Source organism: Chamaea fasciata, unplaced genomic scaffold, assembly GCF_029207755.1.
Source record: "Chamaea fasciata isolate MVZ Bird 193981 ecotype frontalis unplaced genomic scaffold, bChaFas1.0.hap1 SCAF_1, whole genome shotgun sequence".
Lineage (NCBI taxonomy): Eukaryota > Metazoa > Chordata > Aves > Passeriformes > Sylviidae > Chamaea > Chamaea fasciata.
The window spans coordinates 109,112,694-109,126,062 of NW_027094086.1; the positions used below are offsets into that span (position 1 = coordinate 109,112,694).

Below are 13,369 nucleotides of genomic sequence, written 5' to 3' on the forward strand. Positions count from 1 at the left end.
GGGCTGCAACAATATTGGCCAAATGGCATGCATCCCAAGAAAGAGCTCATCCAGCACGAAACCCTGGCAGCAACAGCAGTCGCTAGGTTCTTATCTTGCTGTGGAAGCTTTTTCTTCCTTAACATAAGCGTCGTGATGAATAAGGAGGTGAAACAGCACTGCTGATCACACACAACGTCTCTGCAGGGGTGTGCCTCAATTCTGCAGGAATGCCCGGCAGAGGGAGCCGCGTCCCTTCTCCCTTCATGTCGCTGTCCTTGTGCTCTGATTGCCTGACATCTCTATTTAGAAGATTAAAGATGAGAGGCACAGAACAGCCAAATTCTCATTTGGTGAACACATCTTTTTCCTCAGTGAATAATTCCTGGTTGTATTCTTTGCCACTTTAGAACCAACAGAGTTGTGAGTGCCATTTTAAACCAGCATAAGGGCGACAGAGATCATGCTTCAACACTGCCAGCAACTGCCACTAACGCTGCCTGTAACAGAAGAGTTTGTTTCTGGTTTTAATTCCTACTTTCAGGTATTTTAAGAGTCAATACCCAGCAGAGCTTGTCTGTCATGGCTTGACTCACCCGTAAAACTTTGCCCTAATGTCACACTGCCCACCATGGCCAAGGAAAGCCATCCAGTGCCACATGTGCGAGAGTTGCAGATTTTCTCAATTCCCAGAAATTTATGCCTCTGCCTTTGGAGTGATGGTGGGTGGAGGTGGACATCCAAAGGGTTTGAGAAAGACAACAGCTCATTCCACATGGGGCTCTCTAGCAGCACCTCTGTGGACTGATGGCAAATGAGGTGCTGTTTGTTCAAAATGAACAAAAAGGTGATGTGACTTGCCTGAATTTCAGTCATGGCACCAAGCTCTAGTGAGGAGCAGCAGTATTTAAGGAGATAACACACACTTCAAATGATGCCTGTTGCTCAGTAGTGCTGCTCTTTCCTGTGTATCTTGTGTTGTGGGGAAGATTGGAGATGGCTGTGGGGTTGGAGACTATGTTGGGTCTGGATGAGGTCACAGTAGGTATGTGGTAGCATTGACGGGAATTCACTGCTGTTCAGGACTTTATTTCAGTGTTAGTCTGTGAGAGCATCCTGCAGTGTGTGTGTTCTGGGAAGAAAGGTTTAAATGTACTTGGCAGTGTTAGGATTACAGTTGGACTCAATGATCTTAAATTCCTTTTCCAGCCTAAATGGCTATGATTCTATGGTCATTTCTCATAGGTATTCATGTCTATGCTTGGGTGAGTGTGGGGGGAAGCTGCCTTCCAAGGAAAAATGAAATGTTAAAGCAAACATGGGACCCTTTGCCATCACTGACTATTGGCAGCATTGGACCATCAGCATCAGCCATCTTCACCAGAAGTCCTTGGAGCAGAGGAGAGGCACCACTTTCTCTCTGCTAGACACTGGAACTGCAGAGCAGGGGCCACAGGTGGGACAGGGCATGCAGGTGAGAGAGGTGGGAGACAGAAACACTTCAAAGACATGGAGGAAATTACAGATCTCCTTCACTGAAGAGTGTAAGTGCTCAAAATGAGAACTTGGTGATCATACAGAAGATAAAGCTGAGATTTCCGTTCTGTAGGTGTTAAGTACAGAGGCTGAACTCACTGGCTTGAGGTTTCATACGTCTTTAATGTAACATAGGTCATACAGAGGAAAATCTATTTAAGGACTGTGTACTGCTACAGTAAGGACCTTACCTGTGACTTGGCATTGCAGCATAAGCTGAGGTAAATATTGCTAGCCTGTGTAGTATATGCAAAGGCATATATAAGGCCTGCTTCTCAAAAATGCATGATATAAAGACAGATTTTATACTCTTTCAGAGGCAGTGTTGGATTATGGAGCAGAATTTCACATACCTGCTGGGCAGCGGTGGCTCTGAGGACATATTGGTGAGTTACTTCCTTCTGGGTTGCTCTCCTGCAAGCTGGACCTGTAGCACATCTTAGAGGTCCAGTTTTTCCTATGGGGACACAGTGCTGGTGGAGATGATGGGCATTTAGGATAAGTCAGTGCCATTGGTGTTCTCTGGAAAGAAACCAAAACACAGGGTGAAAATATCTTTAGCTGATGAGACTGTGCTTGTGGAAGAAGACTCTCCTTGAGGGCAGAGGTAGTGCTAGGAGTATCCTATGGAGGACATCCTGACAGGGATGCTGCTATCCATCTTCTTTAATAGTTTGCTGTCACAGGTACTGCTCAGGGATGTGGTGGGTGCTGCTGGGGGGTGGGTGAGCTGCAAGGGGCTGGTGAGCAGGAAGGGGGCATGTCACTGTTGCTGGTGCATACCATCTCTGGCACTCAACTAACTGGAAACAAAGCTTTTAGGAGATGAGTGTTAACATGTCAGTTTCTCCCTGGGCCCTGCTCCCTTTCTTCTTTCAGAAAGAAATATAAAATAGGACCCCAAAACCCATATCAGGGGCTCTCAGCCTCCTGCCGTGACCATGCCATTGCTGGTTTGAGGATGCTCCCTGTCTCTGGCCTCACTACCTCACCTGGATTCAGGCATGGGCCATGGCCCCACATGGAGCCAGCAGGAGGGTGCTGGTAACCTCTACCAGCACAGCTGCATGTTCCTTGATCTCTTCTGCCCCTGTGATGCAAGGACCTCATCCTGGGTCTTGCGGGGGATGGACAGCCACTTATGTTCATTCCTCATTTTCATCTTATACCACAGCTGTGGCACATCCATTTTGTCCTCATGCAGCTTGGTGTGAGCTGACTCCTGCCTGGTATATCTGCTAATGCAGGATTTGGCTCATATGAATTTCATTGTCCTTGAACAGGTGAGTTACACATCACCAACACCTAACTCCTCTGCAGCCTATGAATATGCCTTGGACTACTCAGAACTGTACATCATGTGTCATCCTGAAAGTATTCCAGCATTTGCACCTACCTTATTTCCAGTGCTGTACTCCCTACTGTTTGTGACTGGCCTCATGGGAAATGCTTTGGTTCTTTGGATTCTGACAGTCTTCATGAAAATCAAGACCATGACTGATGTGTATTTGCTGAATCTGATTGTCTCCGACCTCTTCTTGGTATTCTCCCTGCCCTTCTTGGTTCAATACTCTGTTGAGAGCCAGTGGACTTTTGGAAACACACTGTGTAAAATCATCAGCTCAGTTTACTTCATTGGTTTCTACAGCAATGTTTTCTTCATAACCATCATGAGCATCGACAGGTATTTGGCCATAGTCCACTCTCTCCGTGTTCAAGGGATTCGGACAACTTCCATTGGGTTTATCACCAGTCTGGTCATTTGGACAGCTGCCATTTTAGCATCAATGACAGACTTACTTTTTTTCCAGGAAGTCAATGACAATAATCAGATTAAATGCCTCCCTCTGTATCCTGATGGCAACAATGGCTGGAAGACTTTCAGTAATTTTGAAGCCAACATCCTGGGGTGGCTAATCCCTGTTGTTGTCCTCATTTTCTGCTATCACAGCATCTTGAAAAGCCTGCAGAAGTGCCATACCAAGAACAAGTACAAAGCAATAAAACTGGTTTTTATTGTTGTCATTGTCTTCTTTCTCTCCTGGACTCCCGTCAACATTGTGCTGTTTTTGGACTCTCTGAGGAACATGTCCATCATCAATGACTGCCAGATAATTGAAAGGCTAGACCTAGCCATAGAGCTGACTGAGGCACTCTCCTTGGTCCACTGCTGCCTCAACCCAGTCATCTATGCTTTTGTGGGTGAGAAGTTCAAGAAGCATCTCCTTAATGCTTTCAGAAAATCTGCATGTTTTCTGTCAAACTGCAAAGGCTACGGGGCTTTCAGTGGGCACAGCCTGGACAAGCACTCCTCTCTGCACACAAAGTCCTCACAGTTGTCTTCTGTTGGCACTGTCTTGTAGAACTACAAGTTGAAAACTGTTATCCTGGACAGGTGAACTAAAATGGAGGAATCCTCAACTGGGCATCCACAGCTATGGACTGTTTGAGCAACTTTTTAGGACACAGAAAGTGGAAGCAGCTGCCTGATTTTGCATTTATCATGGTTGCTTTTGGTGTTCTCACTTTTTAGAGGGTTTGTTGGGTTTTTTTTTTTAGCATCATCCTCCCTTTCCCTCAGCACATCCTGCCTTGCTTGCTTTGTGAAATTACCAGCAGACTCCCACACTGCCAGAGCAGCATGGAGAGGTACCTTAGAAGCATACTGCCACCCTTCAGACGCAGTACTGAAAAGAACTATTTATGTTTCCAAACCCTGGACACTTGGCCACTCCTTCCCTCATCTCAGCAGAGTGTGTTGGCATTGTGAGCAGGGATGGGACTTGCTGTAGGAGTGGGAACCTGCTCTTTGGAGGGGAAACAGGGCCCAAGTTTAAGTTGTCATGCCAGGGCCTGGCTCCCAGTTGACAGATCCAAACAATACTTCCAGCCCCAGAAAAGCTTAGTTATGAAGTAATTGGATAAGCAACCAAGAAATAAATGCTGTCCACATGTTTTGGTAAAATCAATGTGAATTATTATCTAGGTATGATCATGACTCCCCATCTGCTACCAGGGCCTGCAGCTTCTTGGCTGGAAGGGTTTGAAGCTGTAGCTTAGAAATGATGCTGTGGATGTCAAGGAACAACCCCTAAGGGAAGGAATGAGTGCTGTTGGAATGGATGGAGAAATTGTCACCAGGATAAAAGCTGAAGAGTGGAAAAAATAGCGTGTGTGAGTTGTCACACATCCCCATCAGGGGACTTTCTGAACATTCTTGAATTTTTTGAACTGAAAACTGGTGTGCCAGTGTACTCACTGCTCTTGAGCAGATGGCTGGGGTTGACATTTCTGTTATTGTTTTAACTTGGAATGGCTGATTTTATATATGTGGATGGCTACCCATTCATATAGATATATCTATATGTACCTATATTATATAGAGGTATGTACTATACATGCACATCTATACTTGCCCATGTGTGTACATATATACAAATACACACACGTATACCCATATATATACATACATACACTTTTAAATGTACAAATATTGTTAGATAAATGCAATTGTTTTCCAAAGCTTTTTTTCTCTTCTGTTTGTCTCTACAAGATATCACCGTTTTTTAAGTTTTGTAATAAAAATGCTGCGTGCAGTGTAATTGCACAATCTTTACACCTGAGGAACCTGTTACATCATTATTTGTGCCAGCATTTGCATTTTATTCTGTCCTGGACAGATCTACACAACTGATAATCCCTTCAGCTGCCTCTTCTCTGCCTCCTCTTCAGTTCAGCTGCTGCCTGGGTCACAGCAGTACAGTCTCTGCCTTTCAGATGCCTTATTGCCAGCCAGGCTTCTTTTGGATATGCAAGCCCTCAGGTTCTCTAGAAGGAGTTTCACAAAAATTCAGGGCGAAGCCAAAGGGTGGTGGACAAGAGGATGGCACCAACTCTCACCCCTGCAGATTCATAGCATGAGCCCTCTAGAGCACAATTCATTCAGCTCAAGCACAAGATATGGGAATGATTTCTGCAGCCTCAACAGCCTCACCCTGCACCCCTTGTGTGAGTGCTCTGGGACAGGTGCTGGAGCCTATTTGCCCAAGCTGGCAAGATGATGATGGGCTTTCTCTGTTTGCTGAGCATGGCTGCTAGGGGACATCTCCCTCTGCTCAGAGGTTTCACTGATTGCTGTTGTGTAGCTGTGGAAGTGAGGCTTTTCCACCAGGGCTGTAACCAAGTGGTGTGAGGGTAGCTTGAACATGCCATGCTTAAACATTGCCTTTTTGCAAAGTCTTCCACTTTTTGAGCTCTCACTGGAGGACATCCTGCCCTGCTGTTTCCTCAACACCACTCACAAGCCATCTAGCAAGGAAGCAGGAGATGCTTTCTGTATCTTAACGGCTTTTTCTGCCAGAGGCAGCTGGCTTCTGTTTTATCAGCAAAACCAGGAGCTGAGTTGGACCTGACCTCAGCTTCTTCTCACTGCCCAGATGCTTTAAGCTGGTATTGCTGCCTTCCTGTGCAAAGGGAGAAGGTGAGACCCGCATCCGGGGAGTGACTGGCTGCCAAGAGCTGCCCTGTGTTGCTCTGGGTGGCCGAAAGCATCCTTGTATGTCACAGAGCTCCTCTGCTTTCTGAAGGGACAAACCTGGAGCAGTCTGCTGTCTTTCCAGCGCCTGCAAGGGCATTGAGAGCAGAAGACATCTTCCTGTATCTGTGCAAGCTGACAGGCAGCTTGAGGAAAATGCCATATTTTAGGGTTTTCCCAAGAACAGGGAACTCAAGAAGCTGAGGCTAAAACATCCTGCACAGCCTCAGTGCCTGTTCACCTACTTGCATAAAAGGTACCCACCACGGGTGTTCCACCACGGGTGTATTGTTCCTGCTCATATCTGCTGCTTACCTTCATATCCTGATCTTGCTTTTCCTTTTTGCTGAGATGATGCAGGTTAAAGAGGATTTAGGATGATGTTGGCACATGAAACAGTCAGATATATTCTTCTGGCTTCAGCACATCATCTTAAAACGGAGACCAGAGTAACTGTTAACCAGATTTGTGCTTAAACCTGAAATACATACTTGCTTTCTTTTGACCTACTGGTGTTACTTGCAGCAGAGGGTTCCTTCTACAGAGGGCATCTTAGAAAGATGGAAACTTTTCCACTCATGATGCTCTCTGAATGTGTGGATGGAAAGGCCTTGACAGGCTGGAGCATTGCAGTGGCATCAGGGGTGCTCATCACTTGCCACACTGTGCAAACATGTGCAGCAGTTGTATGGGTATGTTTAAGGACTGTGCTGTTGAATTACAGCAGCAAAAAGTGGGATGTATGAGGACATGCCAGCTTATGATGTTGCCAGATCCCTCAGAAAATAGCGTGAAGTGGGACCTAGCAGATTGTTCCTCATCTCAGCTCTGAGCTGCAGGACAGTCACTTTAGCACAGGTAATCATAGTCTCTTACCCCAAAACAGTAACCTGGAGTAAGAAACTAGTCCATATCTGGCTTTTTCTGGCATTATGCTGAAGCCTCCTTCCCAAGGCAACATGGAGACAAACTTACTAAATCCTTGGCAGAATCTCTGGCCTTCAGATCACTTGTTCAGGCCAGTGCATCCAGTCTGGGGATGAGGATGGGACTGACTCGGCGCCTTCTGGAGGAGCCCTGCAAACCAGCAGCACAATTCTGGCTCTTTCTGCTGTTGTAACATCTAGCTACACCTCTAGGGCAGAACCAGGCAAAACTTAAAGGAGGGGAAAAAGAAAAGATAATGAAGGGTATTTGTGTCCCACTCTTCTCTTAGCTGAAGGATGCTCCTGCACAGGTGTGGGCCTGCATTAGCATACATGAAACTCCCCCAGCCCAGCTCCCCAAGTTAATTGTATCATGCCCAGGATAATCCAGTTTTATTTTCAGCCCCTTGAAAACACTTATTACATATACATACGTATGTATACCAGCTATGCAGCAGCATGGAAATTATTAACCGTGCAAGAAGAGGATCCAGAAAGGATCATGACAGACAAAAAACCCCCATGGCTTTAGGTATTCTGTCCAGATGTAAAAATAGTTGGGGAAATTGAAAGATAATTATAACCTTCATCTGACTATGTCGGGTTTAACTGTAATGTGTGGGCTGCTACTCTTATTTGGTTAAAATACCTTAAATGTTAATGTCCCTTAAAGGCATCAAGTAATACCGGGCAAAGCAAAGCTGCTACTGTAGTGCGTCAGTTTTGACGCATGACTTCTGAGCAGTGTGCTTCTGCTCTAGGTAAATCTGTGTTTCTGCTGACTTGGCTGAAATGCCAAAATGTACGGGGACAGCTCACAGAAATCCCCACCTCAGAATAGCACTGATTTGGGTTCCTGCATCCTCTGCTGACGCACGTGTCTGCTGGGGCTTCATTCTGACCCTGCGCTGCTCTTGTCCAGTGGCCACCGGCTGTCCCTGCGGGTCTGCTGTGTTTTCCAGCAGTCAGTGCAGCCAGTGTAATGTTGGTGTCAGCAGCCAGCTCACACTTACCCCGTTGAATGAGTTCTATGCAAAAGAAAAGTGCCACCAAGCAAACGGCAGTGTCTGCTGTGTCACCCCAGCAAACGGTTTTTTTCCTCACTATACTCCACTATCCAGCCAGACTTCCCATTACAACATTAATGAATGTGCAACATGTGCATGCAGATCTGCATTGCCAAGGCATTCATCCCTTTCTTCACCTGGCACCCTTGGAGGATGTGCAGTCTCTGTGATCCTCCACATGCCTGAGTTCAGAGAAGGTGTCAATGTGTGTGCAGAATGTGAGGCTGGACAGGAGGAAGAAAGGACACAGCCCTGACCTAACACAGGCTGTGAGGACATTGCAAAAATATTGGCTGCCCTTGGTGTTTGAATCAGCACCAGCCTTGACTGCAGCACTCAGCAAAGTAAAGGGATCTGTGTAGCAAGAAATGTTTGCAAAGCAGCTGCCAAAAGCCAGTGCCTTTTCTATACAACAAGGAGTAGAGGAAATGAGTCTTCCTCCCCAATGCTCAGGTATCCAACTGGGCTGAGAGCAAAGAGCAATGTCGGGCAGTTTCCTTGGGTCTTTTGTCCATGCTTACTGCACAAGGCAGGCAGCATTTCCACTCCCCTCTCTCCCAATGTCTGCATCTGTCTCTCTACCCGTGCACATCTTGCACCACCATCCCTGCACATCTCGGTGTCCCCAGCACCACATTGCCACGATGCACACTCAGTGCAGCTTTGCAGAGAGAGGGGTGGTGCTGTTATGCCTGGATGAGCCTAGGAGGGAAGGGATGTGATTGCCCAGCCAATGGCTTCTTCCCATCATTCTTGGGTTTTTGCAGTTATTGTTGGGGTTGACCTCACAAGCAGGGCAGCCTTACAATGCACTCTGAGTGATCAGTGTAACTCAGGTACACCCTGAAACAGGTGGGTCCGAGCAACTCGCAGGCACATCACCTGTCCCAGGGGAGGACACCTCTGCAGGAGACCTGGCTGAGCCTCTGCCACCTCTCCATGGCAGGACAGCATCATATCTGTGTGACAGAGCTCAGGAACACAATGGGGTCACCAAGGCATGAGTGAGCCTAAGCACTAAACTGTTTTGATGCCCTTATCCCTTCTGTGACATTTCTAATGTGGGAATAAACGTTTCTCTTAATTTTTGATATCTGTTTGAGCCACCCTCCTTCTGCTTGTAGAAACTGTGCAAACCTTCAGCTTTCTGTGGCTCTTCCCTTCACCAGCCCTCAGGATGAAACATTTTTATCCCTAGACATAACTTCTCTCTTTCTCACTCTGGGTAATTTCTGCATCCCCACCTTTTTAATGTAGAATAAATGCATCTTCCACTGGTGGCTGGAAAGACCCCAGAGCTCAGATGTCTTCTTGCATCGCTGCAGAACGTTACATGAAGGGATGAGGCTCTCTCTGCTGGGCTTCCTCTCAGAAGTGAGGCACAGAAATGATTTCTGTGATTTTTGTGTGTGTCTGTGTGTGAGCAGCTGGTGCTCACGTCTGCTCACATCTGCACCAAAAGCTGCCGGGTGGGGTCTGCTGAAGGACAGCATGGGAGGAAGAGGACGCCGATGTGGCAGGGATTAACCTCCAGAAGAGCCTCTACCCAGCTAACAGGAAAGATAGGTTTTGTAGAAATTAAGAGGGAAAAAATGTCCAGCAGGGGTCAGTGCAGTCATGGCTATGGTGTATGTCATGCAGCTGAGCCATGCAGGGCAGAGCTCCTGGGAGGATGGAGCAGGTACCCCCAGGCCACTACTGTTCCCATTTGGCCCTGCAGAGGGGACTCCAGTGAAACTCTTGAGAATCAAGAGAGCCTCTTTTCGTAGAGAATCAACACGATCAGGCTTTTCTCCATGGCAGCAAAAGCAGTGTGCTGAGGAGAACAGCCTTTTGATCCTTCAGGCTAGATATTTCTTTGCCAAGTGCTTTAGTCCACAAAGCTTGAACCCTGCAAAACCCTGCCTCCCCGAACTGACCTGGCAGCCTGGCCACGGAGCAGGAGGAGATGCCAGTGGTGTTGAAGTACCTCTTGTCTCCCCAGATATTGAGAGAAATGAGTTTTCAAATTTGGAAGGCCAATCAGAGGGAGATGGAATAAAAAGAGCAGGGTGTTTGCCCCTCTTTATCCACAATGCCCCTGCACATGCATCCTTTACTCTTGATTTCTTCCTGTAAAATCATTGTGTGCCTCCAAGTTGGGAAAGCAGCACACTGTACCTGGCCCTTCCCAGGAAAAGTCTCTCTGGTTACAAGGGATGCAATGTATTTTTTGTTTTAACTTGGAGAAGCAAAAGATGTTTTCCTCGATCAGGCATGAGCCAGAATGAGTGTCTTTTTAGCAGCTTCCTCAAATTTTTTTTATTCATGAGTTCTCCTCAATACCAGAGGCTGAAGATGGAGACCAGAGATATGGTTGATGTGGCCATTGTCTTTCAGGTGGTGCTGGTTTCACACCTGTCTATGCTGCAATGCAAGTGCACACCATGATAGTGAGTGCACTCTTATCTAGGTTTATCACTCACGGCAGAATGCCTTTTCTGACTTCCAGGGACAGCTGCTGAGGATCTCTGAGTCAGCTTGACTTGGTTTCTCTTTAATTGAAGTCTCTAGATAAAACCTGTGTGGGTGAAACCTCATTTCTTTCTAAGGGTAATAGCCTGCTCTGTGCTCAGTTCCAGTTAAATTCTGGGCAACACAGGAGGAAGAGGCTGATGACCACCTTCAGGAAAACCCTGTTCTTAGGAGGTTCTTTCTAACTGGGGGTAAACAACACCTGGGGACAGCCTCTCCTGCTGTTACATGTGGGAAGTCCTGAACCCCTTGTTGTAATAGGACACGAAATAAAGATGTTTGACTCTAGTCAGAAGGCAGTAGAAATTAGAAGGCTTTATTTACAACTTATTTAGCTTTTTTATAACATGCTGCGCTAAGAAGGCACATTATTGGTCCATAGGACTGACACTTTTTTATTGGCTAAGTAACAGAAATAGCAAACAACACTTGTTGTTATGGGAAAGGAATATTGTTTACACAAGGTTGTTCTGGGAAAAAGAAAACTGTTGAAAAGTTTATCTTGGGAAGAGCTTGTAATTCTCAGGCTCAGAAAATATTGGGTTCACACCTCCTTCTCAAGGATTTTGCCTGCACAGAGCTACACCAGAAGTGCTGAGTATTGGTGACCCAGGAGCAGGAGCTCACCAGGGTGAGAGTGGCCCTATCTGTCTGGGCTCTGCCCACATTTTACAGGTCAGCAGCAAAGCAGCTTGCCATGTGCAGGTCCCCAGTGGGGAAACTCCTACTGGTCTATCTGTGCCTTCTTTATAAGGCTGAGGGAGGTGGGAATGGGGGGACACAGCCCTTCATCATCCCCATGAGGACATGGAAGACAACAGCACATCTACAGTCAGGGCAGTGCTGCTGACAGTATCAGACTATCACTGGCATTGGGGAAGCCTTCATTCAACTTTCTGAATGTCATGGTTCTCACACAATGAGAACATTTCCTTAGTACCATCTACCAGAAATTACCTTTCTGCAAGTTAAAAGTTCATAATTTTGGCAGTCATAGATCCTACTTTCAGGGTGTGGGGAGAAATCAGCCTTTTGATGTTGACCTGAAAACAGTGCAGGGTGCTTTACATCTGTTTTTAAAGAATAGGTAGGATGGGTCTGCTGGCACTTGTTAGAAAAAGGCAAGTTTTGAAAATCCACTGCTCTGGCCCTTTATAGTTCCCTACCCTTTAAACTTTATTTCCAGCCGTGTATCTTTGCTGTCCCTGGCTAACACCTGTCTAGGAGTCAGTCCCCTGATTATTTCCACGGGTGCTTGTCCTGGTCCACCTGGCTGACATCACTTGCATAATTTGGCTGATGTTGGAGGCCCATGGTTTGCCCTTAATTACATTGCTTGTAGCTGTTGGGGATGTAACATATGCTAGATAAAGCATAACACAATAAAAACCCCAATATGTAATTGGCAGAAGTACCAGAACTGAACTTATACAAAGATGTTTGCCTGGCCACTTGCTAACCAATACACAAGCAACAGCTCAGGCAGCCTGGAAGATACTCCCCACCCCTGAAATCCCACCAAGGTCAACCTGCCTCAAGACAGCACAACTCTGCCTTTGGGGAGAAGGCATTTTAATCTCTCTTGACATTTAAGGCAGGGACAGTACCTGGGGATGTTTCCAGAACCATATTCCTTGTGTCCTGGAGGGAGGGCCTTGGTGTTGGTACAGCAGCCAACTGGATGTGGTGTCTGTTTCTCACAACACCCCCCACTGCTCAGCCTCCTGCCTGGTTCCACCCCAGAGGAACTGCTTTTTGTGCCAGTGGTGCCTGACAATGTGCTTCACAGCATCCCAGTTGTGGATGTGCTCAGAGTGCAACCCTGAGGAGGATGTTTGGGTCAGGGGCCAAGAAGGGTCCTTGATTAATGAACATCCCAAAATTTTAAGCCCTCAGACTCCCCTGGTTCTGTGCTGTAGAGAGATGTTATTCTTAAAATCTTGCTCACAGGCAAAGAGGGGGCACAATGCATGCATAGGTAGGGCCAAGAATTTATTGTGAGTGCAATGGCATATTGAAGGCTCCAATTGTTATCAGTTTAAATCTCCTGGCTGCAGAAAAACAAAAACACTATTGCAGTTCAATTTTTTTCAACACACATAGTTTCAATCCATTTTCCTGGTGTTATGCTCACTCTTTCCCTGCTTCTTGGGTTCCTACAGCTGATGGTTGTGATGAAGTGTGGTGTCAGACTGAGCTGTCAGCACCTCCAGTCCTTCCTTGGGATGAGTGCAACGTTTACCCTGATATTCTTTCTGTCTTTTTCTAGGATTTGCTTTGGATTGTTTTTCTATGTTTTCCAACATGCTTCTGTACCACCTTCTCTCTTCACTGGCCTACACACAACCTACTATAGGCAGTGCCCCTTATGCATGTTAAATAATAATTTTGTTCTCTCTGTTACCATTGTCCCAGTTTTTCCAGCTCCAGATCCACATTTTTTTAACTGGCCATCAGTGAGTTGTGTAGAGCTGTAGGGTCCCCAGTGCTAGCCTGTGCCCCATCTTCTAGCATCCCATACCTGTACTCCTCTGTGCTGCTTCCTGCATCCCCACAGCTCAAGACTCCTGCCGTTTCACCAAACTTGTATTTCTACACACTGTACTGTGTCTGAATGAAAAATGTCTCATTCTGCATAGAATGGGGAAAACTAAGGGGGTGACAGCTTTGACATGCTGTCATGGCACCTCAGGCATTTCTGTCTCTATGCAAGTCCTGTCCCCTGTAAGTACTTCTGTGCCTCTGAGTGGCTGCATCCTACTTCATGATTTCACAAGAAGCCAGCGGGACCCAAGCACAGCACATCAGTACTT

The 13,369-nt window shown here is 46.5% G+C and overlaps 1 protein-coding gene across 1 annotated transcript; it reads left to right on the forward strand.

The window, feature by feature from the left end:
* The first annotated feature begins 1,825 nt into the window (after positions 1 to 1,825).
* Positions 1,826 to 5,071, forward strand: LOC136286481 (C-C chemokine receptor type 8-like). Its single transcript, XM_066178148.1, has 2 exons — positions 1,826 to 1,901; positions 2,799 to 5,071. Exons 1-2 carry the CDS (start codon positions 1,848 to 1,850, stop codon positions 3,876 to 3,878), a joined length of 1,134 nt encoding a protein of 377 aa, XP_066034245.1. The 5' UTR covers positions 1,826 to 1,847; the 3' UTR covers positions 3,879 to 5,071.
* Positions 5,072 to 13,369: the final 8,298 nt, after the last annotated feature.

What these genes read in the sequence shown, in the direction of transcription:
- LOC136286481 (XM_066178148.1), top strand. Translation starts at nt 1,848, where the DNA reads ATGGAGCAGAATTTCACATACCTGCTGGGCAGCGGTGGCTCTGAGGAC. An exon ending in GTGGCTCTGAGGACATATTG is followed by an intron (nt 1,902 to 2,798) that starts GTGAGTTACTTC and finishes GTCCTTGAACAG; the next exon opens with GTGAGTTACACATCACCAAC.